We start from the raw sequence: 19,650 nt of genomic DNA on the forward strand, positions 1-19,650 counted from the left end.
ACAAAGCACACAATGAGCTGAAACTACAGTCTGCACCTACTGTGAGGCTCTTACAGGTACAGACACAGATCCTGTGCAAGGATAAAGGCTGTTGGTTATTGTAATGTGGGACCACTGTGTGCAGCACAGTTTGTCTTTCAGCCACAATACACCCTGGACTTTTACAAGATAAAGTTACAAACAGCAGACTTCAGCAAAGTGTATGAATTGTTATTTTCTAGGTTAACAACACTAAAGTTGATACATGTGTGTCTGTGTAAGTGCAGTACTCATTTTTGTGGACTGTAAGAAAATTATTCATAATTTATGAAGGGAGGTCTAGTCGTTTTTTTTTCAAGTAGAGGAGGGGATTCCTCTTCCCAGATTTAATTGCCATTTAATCCTCCAAAAATATTCTCATCAATAGGTTTGTATGATATCTCGCAAAGTACAGTAGTCTAAAAGCAGTATAAAGATGGGCGCTTTATACTGTTCATCTCATCTCATCTTCATCTGCTTATCCGGGGTCGGGGCGCGGGCTTTATACTGTTGTTTTGTTTTAGTTTTGCAGAAAGTTACTAACTTCAGGTACTTTAAGGCTGTAGGGAAAAAGAAAAAATACCATTCATAATTTGAAGCAGAGTGAGACCCCTCCCTCCAGCTGTCCCTCTCCCCTCTCTGTCCTGAGCCAATAGGAAGGTTCTCTCTCTCTCTCTCTCTCTCTCTCTCTCTCTCTCTCTCTCTCTCTCTCTCTCTGAAATGACCAAGAGTCATTTTTTCCCACTTTAATTGCAATATGATGGAAGATTATTATGGATTTCTTTCCCCCTACAACACCAAAAATAAACTGCTTCCCCAGGTTTATGTTCATCTCATCTCATCTCCAGCCTCTTATCCGGGGTCGGGTCGCGGGGGCAGCTGCTTTAGCAGGGGACCCCATACTTCCTTTTCCTGGGCCACATTAACCAGCTCTAACTGGGGGATCCCGAGGCGTTCCCGGGCTAGTGTGGGGATATAATCCCTCCACCTTGTCCTGGGTCTTCCCTGAGGCCTCCTCCCAGCTGGACGTGCCTGGAACACCACTCTAGGGAGGCGCCCAGGGGGCATCCTTACTTTGCCTTCCGGCTCAGCTCTCTTTTCGTACCAAAATGACTTGGTTAAGATTTGAGAATAGGCTGGATTTGGATTAGTGCTTCTGGGACCTGAACGTCAGTCTTGCGAATGAAAGCTGTGTGTTTTGGGTCCCCTCCACCACTCCGACCCTCCACCGAACGTTATTTCTACAGTTATAATGTGGATTACATACAAATTACTGTCCATTGCTTTTGGTAGTTATTTGTACGATCAGTGAATGAGAACAGCAGCAGTCCTGTCTCTGTGTCAGGGCATTTTCACCCATTTGTTGATACTGTTGACTTAGAATGTTTACTGTATCTGTAATATGGAGCAATTATTACAATGTATTATTAGATTCAGCCTACTCCAATCATTTGGGTAATGGTTTAGTTTCTTCCAAGTTCAATTAAAATCCACTATCACTTTATTGTGTAAAAGTGCTCTACTAGAAATACTAAAAAAAGGTCTATCACAACAAACAACACAAAACTCAGATTCCAACCCACACAGAGGGTGAGGGACTTCATTCTCTGCTCAGGACGCCATTAAGGCTCATTTATGCTTCCATTTCTTGTGTAAACAGAAACGTCTGTCATCAACGTTCGTCACTGCTCTCATGCTTTCACGCGCCCTCTACGTTGGAGTGGACGTTGATCAAAACATCCTCTAGAGGGCGTCGTTCAGATTCAAAAGTTACTCCAATAAAGTTTAAAAAAAAAAAAGTTTAAGAGAACAACAAACATGGTGACGATGATGGGGGAGATGACGATGATGGAGGAAATGACGATCCTCCGGCTGATGAGAAGGAGGCAAAATGGCAACAGCGTTGTAGACGATGGTGGTCTGTGAGACACTACAGACGTCCCAGAGTGTGGACGGAGAATTACAGTCATTGGTTTGACAAATGAGAGAAACTGACGACCAACATCTCTTCCAGTGTTTCAGGATGTCTGCCGGGGCTTTTGATGACTTGCTCGCTCCTGATATTCACGCCACTCTTTGTGTACAATGCCCGACACTGCCCCCACGATTTCCGGTGGTAGTGCAACGTTTGGTCAGTATCAGTACGCATCCGTAAGCTTTCAGGATAAGGACAGAAATACAGACAAAATGTAGGCAAGAGTACGGACAGAAGGCTCCATCCGTACGTGTATCTTATGTAGAGCATAAATGAGCCTTTACTCCACTTTATTGTTACAAAGAAAGTGTTGTTTGCCGTAGAAAATGGTGGCTGCTATATTAATGCTCTTAATATTGAGAACAGTACCTTTAACATTGCTGTGTAAATAGAGCACTCTTTAGCACCAAGCTACACTAATTCAAAGGAGGCAGAGCTTCAAAGTTGCCACAGCTGAGGTTAAATGACTTTGGAAGCTGATCTGGGTCAGAGCACTTTACTTACACCAGCTATAGTTGGCCCTAACCTGTGCTGACAGAGGCATTAGTGTGTGAGTGTGTGTAACAAGCAGTAAGGTAAATTGTAGCAGTAACTCCCTGTGATGGCACCAGGCTGGTGCAACTGTGCTATGCCGTTTGCCTCTGGTTCCAGAGGAGCCTGATCTCTCTTCATAAAGTGCAGCAGCAAATCACAGCCTTGTGCTTGGTGATAAAGTGGCTGCCAGCTTTAATACAAAAAAAGAGTTGCTGTGACCTTTTCTGTGGTTTTAGGTAAGAGTTTTGGATCTTTCATAGCATTTTGTTGGCAAGCATCATTGTAAGTAGCATTGTATTTTCAACCCTGCCTTTATAGCACTGAATACAAGCCAGGCAGAGATGTATAGAGAGGACAGTATGAAGAGGGAGACCCGCTTTGCCCAGTCTCTGTAGTTTATCAGCCACCAGACAAAGATTTGGGTCAGTGCCAGGGTATTGAAAGCCCAAAAGAGGGCACTCTAGCTCTCTGACAGCTCCCAGTAGAGCCCCAACATCTAATTAAAATCATCAATCAACGATTCCCAGCACGGGAGCCAATCCACTGCTCAGAGACTGTACCAGAGGAAAAGGGAACTGACATCATCCCACTTCTGTCTGTTAGTCACATTTGTACTATGTGTGCCTTTTGAAACTTATACTTCACTGAATGCGTACTGTATATTATTCCTAGTTTGTGCAGCTGGTTGACATTTGTACCATTTTTGTGATAGTAGTAGTTAGCAGTAACCATACCAGTGACTTCTTGCTACTATAGTTCCCATCTAGCCTTAGCAGCTGCCAGTGAAGAAAGATCTGGAAACAAGGAAAAAAGCAATGGAACTGTCAAGGGACACAAAAGTGACAGAGAAGTGAACTTGCATAATCCTCCAAGATGAGGAAATTGTCGACTACATCGAGAATATGAAAATACACGCCCAAGTTTAAGCAGCGATAGCAAGCTAAGTTAGTGTTAACTGGGATGTATTAAAACAACAATCAATCATGTCGTCTTTTGCAGCCATTGTCCCAAAACAGTCAAAAAGGAGCAAGGATACAACAAACGCAAGTTTGTAGTGTATGTCAAAAGACATGATGCGCCTGAGCACAGTGGAGGAAGACGGGCTAAAACTGCATAATGACTGGTTTACATTGTTTGCATTTTGCACTTTTACTCTAGCCTAAATCTGCGTATTGGCAATTGAGTCCTCAATGAACCTAACACGTGCATGTCTTTGGACTGTGGGATGAAGCCGGAGAACCCAGAGAAAACCCACACAGACACGGGGAGAACATGCAAACTCCACACAGAAGGGCCCCAGCTCGGATTAGAACCAGGAACCCTCTTGCTGTGAGGCGACAGTGCTAACCACCACTGTGCCACCCTGATATATTGTGATAAATATCGATATTAAATATCGTATTTTTCATCCAGCCCTATCTGTAAGTGGTAACATTTGCCTTTGGGTTTGATTATTTACAAAAATACAACAAGGATTAGAGAAAATCCCAAGCTTTTGCAAACATTTTACATTTACCTGAAACATAACAGCAAATCACATAAAACAACCTCTTCTTTCTAATCCTATTTTTATTTAGAGAAGAAAATGAGTGAATTTGAGAAATCCATTCCTCCTTTTCATTCATAGATTAATGCTGGTAGAATACCCTAAGGCAACTGCTGCAGTAACTCTGAAAACTCCCCACACAAGCACACACTTAAGTTTGGTTCACTTTAAGGGCATCTTGAAAGTTTGCCTAATGGAGCTTATAAGCCAGTTAAGTCTAGGCTGAATTAACTTATCTAGCACAGATTCATTCTGACAGTGCATGCTCAAATGTGTCCATGCTCCTCTGTAAAGCCCTGCTTTGATCTCTTGTTTTTTTTTTGTCTCTTTATTTTGTAACCTCTGTTGCGTGTCCTCTCCAAAACCTTCCCCATGCCTTTTACCTTCATGTTCTATTCATTACCTTTACTCTCGACTGATTCGCCCAACTTCAGTCTGACGGCATTTATTTTTTCCTCGTGTTTACCCCTTTCACCTGCTCTTGGGTTTCCACTCTCATCCATGCCTTCACTGCCCTTTTCGACCTCTTCTCTCACCTTCCAATTACATATGTAATCCAACAGAGCTTCTCCGCGATAATCAAACTCCAACGGCACAGGAAGACATCACAATGCTGTTCCTCTGTCCCACTTCCTGCTCTTTTTCCTCAGATAAAAGGAGAAAACTTTTACGTGACTAAAGTCATACTAAAATAAAAAGCACATGCAGCAGATTAGTGAGAAAAAACGTAATCTTTCAGCTATGTTTGGACTCATCCAGTTCAATTCCAGGCTCGGCCCACACTTCATTCATGTGTAGTTAACACCGTACTTAGAAAAAGACAAGGCAAGCTCGATTCTTGATAAATATAAACTAAATTATGATTATAATAAGACCACCTTATTACTTACACAAATTGGTAAACAAGTGGGCCGGATGTGCGCTCAGAGGAGATACAACATTGCCCACCACTGCATATGTAATGAGCTGCAATACACTTGAGTTTCTGTGCTTTGATAACCTGCTGTGAAACATTACCTTCTTCGGTTTCATGATGCAGAGTTATACCTTTAGGGTTATTTTTTGTGTAACTAAAGCAAAAGTAGTGTAATCCAAAGTGGGTTTGCTGACCCATTTTTACTGGGTCACCAACAGGGGTGGAAGTAGTTTTTATTTTCTTGCTGGTACTGTCATTTTGACCCATGGTGCGCACACTTCATTATTTATTGTAGTCTACTTATCAAGCATTCACTGGGACATCTTATCACTCTAGTACTTTTTATCACACTAGTATCACTCTTTCATCCCCCTGTATCACTTTTTGATTACAAATAAATTGCAAACACATCATTTCAACAACACAATCATTTTAAGAAAAAAAGTTTCTTGACTTTTCATTTTGGACACTGGACACAGAACCATGGACTTTTCGTGGTTCACCTTGCGGCCTGACGGATGGTGGGAACGTTTGAGTAAGTGCGTAGGTTGGCGCAAGATCTGGTTAAGCCGTACGCATGCTGTGTAGCTTGCTCATTGTCTGCACACATAAAAACAGAATACTGGAACATAAACATATTTTTTCCGTATATGTTGTTTTTATTTGGGCGACTTTGCAACAAACCTCTGTCTGCTAAAACACTTTGGATACCAGCTGCACAAGTTTTATCAGAGACAGTATATTTTTCTTTCCGGTACAGTTCCCCCTCCAAATCTTTTAGTGCTGTGATATTATTCCCTCACTCTAGGTTGTGTAAATTCATGTTGGCATCTTAAAGAAACACCAAATGTCTATTTTGGGTCTAGAACTAAAAAAGCTTAGGAACCATCATTAATAAAGCCAATAGTTCCAGCTTAAAACCCCTATAGTGTATATAGTTATAGTGTAGGTGTATTGTGTTGTTTTATGCTTCAGTGTTCGTACAGATTAAACAAACATGATCGACTCCAGCCCCCCCGCGACCCCAACAGGAACAAGCGGTTGAAGATGAATGAATGAATGATATAAAATGTTTATTAGTGAGCTTAAGAGGTGCTGGTTGACACATTGTGTTATGGACAGAGCCAGGCTAACTGTCTCGCCCTGTTTTCATTTTTAGTGCTAAGCCAATGACCGGCTGCTCATATTTACCTCACAGACATGAGAGTGGTATCATTCTTCTCGTCTAACTCTCAGCGACAAAGGGAGTAAGCATATTTTCTGAGATTTTGAGCCATTCCCCTCACACTGGTCAGTTGTCACTGTTCACTTGACAGAGCTGACCTTTGAGAGGACATAGAGCTGCAGTCAAAAATGACTATTGCAGCTCATTAGATACGTTACATCATCTTTTATTTCACCTCCAAAAGAGCAGTTTGGAGGCCTCTGCCAAGGCCACGCCCTGTCTTGCAGCAGTGAACAGTGAAACAGTGAAAAATCTGTGTATCCACCAGGGTTGCAACAGTTCAACAAGCCTTTGGTTTGGTCTGGTCTGGTTTGGTTTGGTTTGGTTTGATATGGCTTGTAGTGGCTTAGTTTGGTTTGATATGGTTTGTAGTGGCTTGGTTTGGTTTGGTTTGGTTTGTGGACTTTGGATCACCGTTTTTGTTTGGGTTGTTTTGCACTGTATTGTTGTTTCTCCTCCAAAGTTACATCCTCCAAAAATAAATGTTCACCACCACATGCCACTGCCACTGATCACACTGTATTCTTGCCTCGGCTAATTTACACACAGAGCATTTTTAGAAGCGCACATCACTTGCTTGTCTCAAAGTATGTTTGCTACCATTTTATTAAATGTATCAATCCACTGTCAGTGAGCCCCGTGTATTAGTTCATGCTTAAAGTTTATTTTTGTTGCGTTAAGTGACGCATAATCTGCATGGTTTGAAAAGTGGCCGATCACTGTTGAGCTCTATTGTAACCACATTCGTGTGAAGATCTGATGTCTGAGTGGAGATATGATGTCTGAGTGGCCATGACAATTTTGGTGCCATTTGGCCAATGGCTGGTTCTGTAACAGCATCATCTAACTGTGAAAGAAGAAATCGGTCTGTGTTTGTATGCATGTATGACTTTCCTTCATATATCTCAAGAATTTCCAATTGACGTCACACTTGACGGGTGTACAGTGTTGCTGAGAACCCAAGCGAGTGCAATGACGACTATGAAGTCAGTCGGATGAGCCGTTCTCCAGAACACTGCCAACAGCACTTCCTTTGACCAAGCAGTCGGCCTGCTCGAAACAGGAATGCACTATTAATATGTACAATAAATCCCAGGTCTTGTGTAAATGGTGGCAACATGGTAATTGATGACCAATAGTCAGTAGTAATGCTCAAACGTGATCCTTTATTTTTTGTATTTGTCCTATCTTTAACCTCAGAGCATATCTCAGACGCCCTGTGAACGGTTTTACTGACTGTCACAGAGGTGTCCTGTCAGTGTCCTGTCAGCCATAATGTCAGTGGACCGACATTAAACTGTGGTAGGCCTCACCCAGAGCAACCATGACCTCACACCAGCGCCAACAGAAAACTCAGATATTCATGCACAGTTGCACAAACATGGATCAATGCTTTTCTGTCTGTCTCTCACTTAGTCCCTCTCTTACTGTTGTCTTTCTCTTGAGCTTTTGCTTTTTAGTCCTCTCTGCTGTCTGTCTAATCTTCTTTTTTTCATGTTGTATCTCCCTTTTCAAAATCAAAGACCACACACACACACACACACACACACACACACACACACACACACACACACACACACACACACACACACACACACACACACACACACACACACACACACACACACAAACACACACACACAAATAAACACACACACACACACACAAATAAACACACACACACACACACACACCCTAGGCGAGTTTGCTGCTAACCCAGGTTAATGAGACAGATGGCGGGGTGGGGTCCATGGTGGGAGAGGGGGGCATTGGTTGCAGTGACTGCCCTGGGTGAAGGCTTTCTCGCCTCTGCCCCTTGGCTTCTGTTTGGCATTCTGCAATGGAAAGGAAATGAGGAAAACAGGGGAGATGACGTTAATGCAGGGTACAAATTGTGTAATTGGGAAAAAAGATGTCTAAAGCACAAAATAAAAGAGAAAGGATAAAATCACTGTTCACCCAAGAGAACCTGATAGGGATTCTATTCATGGAATGGAGAGGTACGTGTTGTTTTTCCCATTACACATCAAAGTGGGTATCTGTGGTGCTGATATCCCTGCAGAAGGATAATTTACCACAGTCTGCACAGTTCTCACTCTGTCGGGAACACAATCACAGCTCTGATCTAACCGCTCCCGATAATAATCCCTGTACCCAAGCCCACCACATTTCCTTTTTCCTTTCACCTTAACCACTTCCTTTCTTTCACTCTCTCTATTGTGTTTATTCTTTCCTCTAGCCCATCTAGTGGTTTGGGCAGAAATGAGATTAGACCGAACAGTGGTTTTCATTACTGCTTTTTAGCTTTCATCCATTTTTCAGTCAAGCAGAGAGAAGAGACACCTCAGGGGTCTTGCGTAGCTGGTGGACTGCCACGCTTCACTCAGCACCTCAGAGATCTCTGACGAATGCCTCTGCCCAATCTGCATTCTCAACAGGGGTGCAACCCAGCTCGCCACTCTCTATTCTGACATCTCCTTCTAACAGCTCACTGTGGCTGCTCCTAACTGTTCTATTGCTCCTTTTAATATTTAATAATATTTAATTGACTTATCTTCTGTCAAAAATTAGAAAATGACTGTTTTCTTATTTTGTAGACACATTTTCGATATACTTCACAATATAAGCCTACCCATGTTTCACCAGTTAAATGCTTTTAAGGTGAAGCTGCCGCGGAAGGAAATGGTGGGTTAACATTAGCTCTAATATGTCTGTGGGAGAGTGAAAGGTAAACAGCAGAGATGGTCAAAAGTCACTTTTTGCAAGTCCCTGTCAAGTCTCCAGTCTCTGAGGGAGGCAGCAATAGAGTTGGAGTGCAACCTCATTGTATAATGACACAAGGTCCCATCTAATGAGAGTTTATAATCGACTGTAAATAAACAAAGTTTGCTGCTCCTTTTACCTGGAACTAAATACAGAAACTTCAGCTCCTGCTCTCATTGGATGCTTTTAAAGACATTTGAAATAACTTGGAGGAATCCCATGATTTTGGTGCATTTTGATGTATATTTGCTGTTTTCACTTGTTATTTGATATATTTTTATTGTTTTATAGTAATGGATTTTGTATCGGCTGCTCATTATGTTTGTCAGAAACGTTGTTGCTGCCTGTTTTGGCCAGGGCACTCTAACACAACAATAAACTTGTAACGTAAACTATTCTTTAACGGACATGAATAATAACGTGTATTTCTCTCGGCTAGCCAGCAGATGGTGGTAGCACTGGCAAGCAAACGCTTTTTTTAAATTTGTAATTTAATGAACGCCAATCTAAAAGTTAACCTCTCACAAAGCTAACATCAGTAGCAAGCTTATGTTGATAGATTATGCAGCTGAGTTTAACACAGAGGTTGCACCTTACAGTGATAGCATGATGGTGGTGTGCACAGCAGCAGCAGCTCGAAGCTCTCCATTTTAGTGCTTTTTGGTGCATCTTTGTTTGTATGTCTGTTTAACAGTATATACGTTTTTTCATGCGAATCCCACCTTGAGCTGACAGGATCTAATGACTATCGGATTACAGTGTAACCGGGCAGTGATTTTCTGCACTCACACAACATACCGGAGGAGATAGCCAGGACACTGAAGACTCTGTGGATTGTTGTCACCCCCAGCAAACATCAGAGATGGAGGAGGCACAGAAAGCAAAATCGCGGTCGCAGCTCCGTACTACTCGCTAGGTTAGGGAAACAACCACATAAACCACCGCTACCCGGAATCATTCTCACCAATGCCAGATCCTTCACTAACAACATGGATGAACTAATACTAGAGATTGCCATAAATAAACTCATCGTGGACAGTTGCATTTTGCTAATAAAGGAGATGTGGCTACACGCCTTGGTATCAGACAGAGCCATTGAGCTAGCAGTCCGCGCAGCATTTTGTGGGGATAGAAATAAAAGCTCCAGTAAGAGTAAAGGAGGGGATTATGCATTTACACAACTGGTGCACAAATACCAATACCACAAATCACTGTTCTGCTATTTTGGAGTACCTGATAGTTCGATGCAAGCATTTCAACCTTCCACGTGAGTTTACCGTTATCATAGTTACAGCTGTGTATATCCCACCGGATGCTTATGCCAGCATGGCCTTAGGCAACCTACATAGAGTCATCAGGAAACAAGAAAACACCCACCCCAAAGCAGCCCACATCATAGCTGGTGATTTCAATCATGCAGAATTAAAAGTTCTCCCCAAGAGAAAATACATTAGACAAATATCAAGAAGGGATTTAGAGCTACGCCGCCACCACACTTAGGCCGGTCTGATCACTTATCCATTCACTTAGCAACAGCATACACCCCGCTCAGAAGTAAAGCTCAACCCACAGCAGTAACTTGACCTGAAGGAGTTTCCTTGCAGCTACAGGACTGCTTTGAGAGGACAAACTGGGAAGTCTTTTAAAACCAGGACTTGGAGGAGTACACATCCACTGTACTTTGTTACATCCAGAACTGTGTGGACCCCATGAGTCCGGGTCTGAAACTCGAGTCCCCATCTCTGGTAAAAAGTGAGGCTGACATAAAGAGATATAGCTACAAACAGCCATACTAGATTACGAACACGCATAAGTTCATGTGAAACCCTCATATTTGTGTCAAGGCAATTTGAATCTGCAAATCGTGGTCTCTCTAACAATAAGGTCTTCTATATACATGTAAAAGCATAATTACAGAAAGTAAATACAATGAATGGCTATTACTGAATGCTGACCCTAAATCGCAGCAGAAGCTGGATTATTATGCCTTTAATGATGTTTGGAGAAGGTGTCTTTGATCTACACATTTGATCTTTAGTCTTAAGCCAACAAACACACAGATCAAAAGGATACACCAGTTGGACACAGACTAAACATCCCTGGTTCAAGGTGTAGATTTTGGCTAGAATTTTCAGGACGTTTTATGGTATTTAAAGTCATAATCCGTAAGAGTTGTGATGTCTTGTTTCTAGTGGCCTCTTTGGCAGTAAGATGTAACTGTAATGCCAGTTCTTTCAGAGCCCTCCATCTTGTCACATTCTCAGTCACTATGTTGACTTATGTTGCTATTACACCTCTGTCCTTACTACAAGCCTGTCTCAGATGTTGGAAGTTCCTGATTTCTGCTTAAAAGTGAGCATAACCGTTGATCTGGAAAGCCCAGTGTAGATCTGGCTGTCAGCAGCGTCACAAACATGGCTGCCTATTTACATCTAGCGAGGGAATGTCGCCACAGACACTCAGATTGGAATACTAGGCGAAGAGGCAACAAGTGCTTTCGTGAGTGGGTCAAATGATCAGTCACCATTGGTTGAACTCATTCTTTAATAGAGAGGAACTTAACAGAATTCTAAAATCTTACAAAGTACAACTTGAACTCCGGTCCTGTCACTGATTTAAGTTCATCCATCAGATGACCCTGTTGTTAGTGGTGTGGGTCCAACCCCAGCTCTGTGATTAATTAATGATTATAAGCCAAAGATGTAGGAGGACAAAGATAGAGAAAGAGCAAGTGAGCGAGAAATAGCGAAACATAATGCTAGATACCCAGTGAGACATTAAACAGTTTGCATTCTTGGTGCAGCTTTTTAAGGAGTGTAACAGAGCTGATTTGGAAAAAAGGGGGGGTGCAGGGGTACTGGATAAAAACAGAAATGGAAAGACAAAGAATATATAACCTACTTCTCCTTCCAGTGGGGAGACACAATGCAAGGTGAAAGAGGAAAATAGAGGGATTAGTGATGCTGCAGCACAATGATGAAGAGGTTTTTTTTTTCCGTCTAAATCTATTCTCCTAAGAGTATACCATTGTAATACAAACAAGTGTTTGGTTGCCAGGGCACATTCTCAGCATGGAACGAGGGCATTACTGTGCCTCTATGTGATATTGCAATCTATGTGCATGTGTACTATACATGGGTGGATGTGCTTTGCACCGTTTTTGTAGATGTAGAAAACTCTGTGTGAAGTGTCCTATGCCCATGTGCATGCATCTGTGATTGCGTGCCCATCAATCCAGAACTGAGATCATGTTCTTTTCTCAGTTGTCATTCTTCGTCATGTCAGTGGATTGATGTAAATGTTGTCTGTATTATGATTGTGTTTTCAGTCAGCCTCCTGCTAACATCCATTCCAGGCAGTCTAAATCCTGGTGAGAACCACATGTGAGTAAAGGTGACGGTGATCCTGATGTACTCAGACAGGTGGCACATTGTCTGTATCATCCATTAGCCCGTATCACCCATATACACTGCTTTGCGGAGACTCAGGTCACTGCAGATGATGACAGATAATGGGATACTACTGACAGCTAGGCATCTCTTTGTACTTTAGTTTGTAACGTTTATTCACTTTACGTCATCCTATTGTAAAGAAATATCTGCCGCAGATTTGCCAACGCTTTTTGTTTTGGTAACCGGTGTAACTGACGATGAATGGGGGAATTAGCAAATTTTGCAAAAATTGTTGGGCTTGCTGGTAGAGAGGGTGGTGCTAATGTTACAGGGTGGTGCTAATGTTACATTACCTATCTGTATAAGTTACAGTTTTATCAAAATAGAAAGGATGTATTTTTTTAACGTGGTGTTATTGGAAGAGGTTGTGTGGCTCATCCAAACTCCATTAATGAACTATGAGGCATGTTATCGTATTCTGATGTAAACAGTTTCCAGTGTCACAGCTTTCTCCAAGCTGGGGACCAAAGGGGTTCCATGGAGGACGAGGGTCTGAGCCTGGAGCTCTAGGAGGCACAAATGTTTACTTGGATTCAAAAATAAGGTGATAAGATTTTGTTGGTCAAGGTCACAGTGACCTCTTAAAATACATTTTTGGCCATAATTCAAGAATTCCTATGCTCATTATGACAACATTTCACACAAACGTCTAATAGAAGAGGCTTCACAAAAAAAACATACACTTAATAGCTTTCATATAATTCCGTCAGTCTTCACCCCATATATAACAAAAGTCTGGACAGTTTGGGTGTAAACTGCAACTTGACTGGTCAGCGGAGGCATACAACAGAGTCAGTTACTATTTGCATAGGGGGATAGTAAAGGAAGCAATCTGCATCTCGTTGCTCTGCTGTAGTGACATTGTTAAGGCTTTTTCCAAGATGCTTGATTTGTCCCTGCAGCTTTATTGACATCATTACCACATGATGATGGCACGACAGGCAGTTTGACTCCCATCTTTAGACTCACCCGTGGCTTTAAAGTACAGGAAACACACTAGTTAAAGTTGTTTTATACAATAATCAAATCTCACCGATTCACCATTAACGTTAAATGAGCTCGTTGAGATCACAATCATGTGGAGAATGAGCATATATCCTGCCTTTTTTTTCCTCCAGCTTCTAAATGTGTAAAATAATTAAATATAAACATAAAATCTTATTTCCTCCTCTTCCTGTTTAATAGTGTTCCTCCAATCATCCCTGCTCTCGTCTTGCTCTTTAATTCCCTTTCATCTTCACGATCCTCTTCAACATCCCCCAACATTGTCTTATAATTGACATGTATTCATAAAAAGGGCCAGTCTGAATGCACCCTCACATTTGACTAATACCCACTGACACAAATCGAGATCTGATTACTTACACACACAGAGCAGAAAATGGGTTCCGCACTTGTGACGTCGTGTGTGCATGCACACAGAGTTAATCAGTTCTCATGTGTGTATTAATGTTTCATTCCTTCACTCCTTTCTCTTGTTCTGCTCCTAAATCATGCATGTGAGTACGCATGTAATACATCCTCTACACTCTATTTTATCCAATCTGGAATCTCAAAATGCCATATCTAGAAATCATCATTCTGCACTGTCAGTGTTGACTAGATGGGCACTTTAATTTCAAGGAATTATAATCCGCTTGTCTTTAAACTAGAGCGACAACCTCGTCATATTTAACTGTGAATTGTTGGCAGAGGCAGAGAGCTGGAGCCACTGCAGTGGAGACGGATAATTTAGGAATGTTGGTTGAAATAATGCGCTACACGATTCACATCCATGCATGAATAATTAATTCCTGCGGCGTTACCCCCACCCCGCCACTGTTCTACCTTCCCCACACTCATCGTCTCCTTCTTTCTTTGCTCTTTAACTTTTTTTTTGTATTCTCAGATTCCGTCTTTCACAGACTCTCCTAGTCTAATCTCAAAGGGCATGTTTGGTTTCAGAGGTGATGAGGCGAAATGTAATCACAATGGAAAATATCAGCATTTAAAAAAATAAGAACCTAGTCAGTCTCCCGCTTCAACACAAGTGAGGGAGCTGTAATAACTTCTTATCTGTGGTTCAATACGAAGTGACAAAATTCAAAGTATTCGTATTCTATATTTGTGAAATTTAAAAAAAAAAAAAAAAAGCTTTTGGAGTTTGCTTTAGAAAATAGTCTTTTACATCGTAAAATGTCATCAATTATACTAAATCAACTCAGTTTTTACCAATAACTCAGTGTAATTGGATTGATTTTGGTGCTTTCCAGTTTTCTTTTTTCAAAAGTCGGGATTTCCAAGAGTCGGAACCTTCAACTGGAACGACCCCTGAAGTCGGATTTAAGACCCGGGAAGTCTGATGATCCACACAACCCCCGAGTTGACAAACAGTAAAGAGTAAACAGTAAAGAAGCTCCTGTAATATTCCTTTTATTAACACTTTTTACAATTTGTTGTCACAATAAGTCAGTCATATATATATTTTTGTTAGATGGTATGGAAATGCTGTCATAGTGTAATTTACAGTTTTTCATGTGTGCATGGGAACTACAAACAACGGCTAACCGTAGCCTGGTAGTTTCAGCCGTGTTTTTTCAGACTTTGTAACTGAAACGCTGATAACTCGGGTGTGACGTCATTCCCAGTGCCGACTTCTGACATCCGAGGTTAATGGAACGCACCATTTGTCTGTCTCAAGTCACGTGTATTTAAAATACCCAATGACCTCCACAACTCATAGTCAGTCTTGTAACTTGGATTAATGAATTGACTGACTGATGTTTCACTTAGTCCTTGTGACAAGTAAACCAATTTTCATCTGACTATAAAACAAGGAATCTCTGTCTGTCTGTCTGCCTGTCTGTCTGTCTTTATATTTGTCCTTTGAATATCTCAACAACCATTCATCCAATCACACACTTTGCATGTGTTAGGCAGCACTATGGCTGGGTACCTATTCGCTATCCTTCTGATAATAATTTATCCTTTGGGGTCAACAGCTAATATTTCAAGCTTTCTATAGCCAGCAGATATCCAGGTCAAGACTTACTTTTCCGAGCAATTTACGGCCCAATTAGCAACTTGAAACAGGAGAATGGAGTTGTGTCTCCAGGACCCCACAGACATACATACCTGTAGAATCACAAGGTGAAAACAATACTAGTGTTGCTGTTGCTGTTTTTGGAAATGGGCCCTTGAGCAAGCAGCAATACCAGAGGCCAAACAATCAGCCCATTCTGAACAGGCCTGTTTTGAGCTGACACCGCACTATGCTTCCAAAGAGCCCTAACAGCTCTGCTTTACAGCTTTGCCCGAAGCAAAGTGTCTAAAAGCAAGCAAGTCCATAATTGACACCACACTACCATTATCTCACATTCAGTAGTATACACATGTTTAAACGCTCCACAGCCGGGCAGTCCCCATGGAAACAGCCGCTATGCTGTCTTTAATTGCTCTATAAATGGTTGTCCACAGTGTGACGGTGGCCCTAACGTCTCTGATTTGAAGCTGCTGATTAACCCTCAGCTTTGATTTCATGCTCCTATTAGTGTTGCCATGGAACACCCAGTGGGCTTGCGTTTCACTGATGGAAGAAAGCACTCGGCTGGGCACACACTTCACAGCACTGCTACTCTGACTGGAACCCTGCATGCTATTAACTCATTGACTTGGCTGGACCCACTTGAAAAAGCCCAGAAACATTAGACCTCACTGAAACCTGCTTTCCCTCCTCAGACAGCAGTGCTTGTTTGTGAAACATGGTCAGCATTGTGGGTCCCCCTACTGTCACAGCGGTGCATGGAAACTGTGAGGGTGATTTAAGATTAAGCCTATCTCTGTCAGATAGTTATTCATTGAGGGAGCTATGTTTTGTTGTGTGCCAGTGTCTCTGAGTGCTGTAGGCTCTCGTACAGATGAGTCTCACAGTTGCAATCCAATAAGGGATCATCAGTCTGGAGAGGCACTGCTGTTCACACTCACAGGGAGTGAAGTGAGCACAATCACCTGATTCAAACCTCTGCCACAAGCCTGATGCTCCTCTCATAGAGAACAATGAAACTGCTATTTTGGGTCCCAGAAATGTCTCGACTGCAGTGAGTTCACATCTCTATGTCACCACGACCAGGGAGTCCATGCCTAATATAGCAGATGATGATTAAGTCTAATTAGATTCATTTGCACTGAGAGCTCTGGGGTCATTAGTAATGCTAAGAAGTGCAGCAGCACAGAGTCCATCCTGCTGGAGTTTTATCATCACGGTCAAATGGTTCCTCTGTGTAGAGCTGTATAATGTTAGAACTGAAAACATTCAGCTTATTGTCTAAAAGGTGAGCTGCCTGTGGAAAAAAAATGATTGTACTATACCTATTATAATACTATCATAGACAATCTGTTTATTATTAATGTAGATTTGGTTCAAAATGTGTTTAACAACAACATTTATATCTGCCTGTGCCACTATTAATCCTGACCATATACTTAAAAGATCTGTGATGTACATGTGTAATATACTTTTACTATAGCAAACAAGACTAAAGACCTCTGCAGTAGTCCATCTTTAAAGTCCATTTAAAGTCTGATGGGTTTTATTATTCTGTTTGTTGCAAAAATTTGTATTTTCAGTGGCTCCTTAGTCAGAAGGCTTTTGATGCAAAAAAGCCCACGGGGCGTTTTGAGGGGTACAAGATGGAAGTATTGCTTTTAAATAAAAAATATATTTAGTCTGAATTAGTATTTACATTTTTTTTTGTGGTTTGACAATGACTTTCTGTCCCGTTCTGTTTCCATGGTAGCAGCCAATAGCGTTGGGCGTTGCTGGTTGCCAGGGTTGTCTGTTGTTGGGTGCAGCTACTGTAGGCTGGCCCTGGATGAAATGGAGTTTTCCAATCCTGCAGATGCTTCAGAGCCTCAGTGAAGGGGGCGTTATTTGTCCCAGCAGCTGAGTGAGCGGAGACGGGCAACAACCAGAGTCAATATAGGCCGAGCATTCACTCCATGGACTGAGAGAAAGGAGAGAAACGCCATTCTAACACACGCCCAAATGGACTTGCTTCTCCTTGATTGCTAACATCACTTTCATCTTTACTTACCTGGAACGGCTAATGCTAACGGATAATGCTAACTGTCAGTCAAATTACTCTGTAATACTTGTTTGTATGGTGTAATTTTCTGGGGGGGACGGGTTCAAACAGACTCAAACAGACTCCGGTCTCCTGTAGCTGACCAACCTGGCAACCCTGGAATTATTTTTTGTTGTTGCAACTACGATCTTGAGACACTGGATGGCGATGTTCTGTTCATTTACCAAATTCAATCTTTAATTCAAATCACTGAATATTAGCAGCCTCAACGGTTTATGAGTTGAGGCCTACCTTGGCTTTTGACCTCTCTTTGTGTAAGCGTGTGGGTGAGTGTTGTTGCAGTGGTGGAAGTGTGGAACCATTACCACAATATGGTTGGTAAAGCGATATGATAAAGTCATTGTACCAGATGTTCCAACAGATGGTATTGTGGGTATGTAAAACACTTAACTCACACCCAGTTCTGTTTTCTTTGCGTGCACAGATTCTTGTTGGGGAGCTGTGTGCCTTCTTCACCAAGGCCGAGGGAACCCAGGAGAAGACCATCGTCACTGCAGACTGCTGCTACTTCAACCCCCTGCTGAGACGCATAATACGCTTCCTCGGTGAACACGCTGTTTTGTATTACACAGCCCCTCTGCTCTTTACAGACCTGTGATAGGGCATTTTTGTGTCAAGGTGTGAGGTTTTAATAGAATAAGAGACTAAATCAAAAAGATTAAAACTACATGAAAGGAAAGGTTGACTTGTAAGAACGTGACCTGCAACACTTCAGAGTTTGTCAAGCGGATCTTGTGCATGTAGCTGTTAATTGGATGATGAACTGCGATATAATCTTTGAGGTAAGATATTCAGGATCATGGCAGGAAGAGACTTGTGAATACTAAGCAGCCTACAAATTTGCATCGGGAGCCGAATCAGCTGAGGTGGAGGCTTCTTGTTGCAATTTCACACCTCAGCTGATAATTATGTGTTGCAGCTATTTTAGGAAGGAAAAACTTATTATCACCCTTTTTATCTCATAGCGCTGTTAAGTGTGTTGAAATCATCCAAACATGTATCTTCTGATATATCTCTGAACTTTTTTTTACCTTCTGTCTCTTTGCCTGTTTTTGGTTTATAACACTTCTCAACTCTTCCTCATGTTCATCATCCACCCAGGTGTCTATGCCTTTGGCCTGTTCACCACCACCATCTTTGCTAATGCCGGCCAGGTGGTGACAGGAAACCAGACACCTCACTTCCTGTCTGCCTGCCGACCAAACTACACAGCATTGGGCTGCCAGTCCGCCTTGCAGTACATCGCAGAGCGCCGTGCCTGCACAGGCAACCCGCTGGTTGTCGTATCTGCGCGGAAATCCTTCCCATCCAAGGATGCAGCACTCAGCGTCTACTCTGCAGTGTATACAGTGGTAGGTTGGAGTGTGCTGGAAGGGATACTTTGTGCCTCTGTAAATGTATGCTGCTGATTGAAACCTTGCTCTCTCTGCTAAAGAGGTCTAATCCTGTACCAATGTTTTCACATTTCCACTTTTATTATTATTTAGGATTGAAGCGCTAAACTTAACTTTTAAAAAAAAAAAAGAAACAAGCAATGCAGAGTGTGAGATAAGCAGGTTGATACCACTCCCGTGTACTGTGACTGTACTGTGAATGTGAAGCTACAGTCAGTAAGCTTAGCTTAGCACAAACGTTTTTTTTAATCTATACAAAAACGGAAGTGTAAAAACAAAATTGCTGGTTTTACGGGTGGTTTCCTGCAGGACTATTTCTCAGCGGGGAGTCTTATTGTCAAGGTGAGATTATCAGGCAACCAGTGGAAAGAAACAGCATGTTGGATTAAATGAGCTTTAGAGGTTTGTTCCCTTTGAACAGACCATGGCTAGCTCTTTCACTGATCTTTCACCTGTCTTTATGCTAAGCTAACCTCATAGATGTACACACATCAATCCTGCATCCAGCTTCTGGGATGCATTTCAGCCGCCCCCATCTTGGGACAGGGGTCAGACCCATTTTTACCTTATATAAAGACTCATAGAAAAAGCCAGACTTTCTTGCTGCTTTTGGATGTTCTAACTACAGAAATTCTAAAACGAAGTGACTTTGAATACATTTTTACAGATGAGAAGTTGTTTTTTAATATTTTACTGGTAAGAAG

The 19,650-nt window shown here is 41.9% G+C and overlaps 1 protein-coding gene across 1 annotated transcript in view; it reads left to right on the forward strand.

The window, feature by feature from the left end:
* plppr2a (phospholipid phosphatase related 2a) overlaps positions 1-19,650 on the forward strand; it is a gene marked incomplete at its 3' end in the record, with an annotated part of 61,931 nt that overhangs the window by 39,315 nt on the left and 2,966 nt on the right. Inside the window, exons 3-4 of the mRNA XM_083931059.1 lie at positions 17,977-18,097; positions 18,654-18,904. Coding sequence (XP_083787185.1) covers positions 17,977-18,097; positions 18,654-18,904 — 372 coding nt within the window. The remainder of the gene's footprint in view (positions 1-17,976; positions 18,098-18,653; positions 18,905-19,650) is intronic.

The sequence above is a fragment of the Echiichthys vipera genome, assembly GCF_963691815.1.
Source record: "Echiichthys vipera genome assembly, chromosome: 17".
Lineage (NCBI taxonomy): Eukaryota > Metazoa > Chordata > Actinopteri > Perciformes > Trachinidae > Echiichthys > Echiichthys vipera.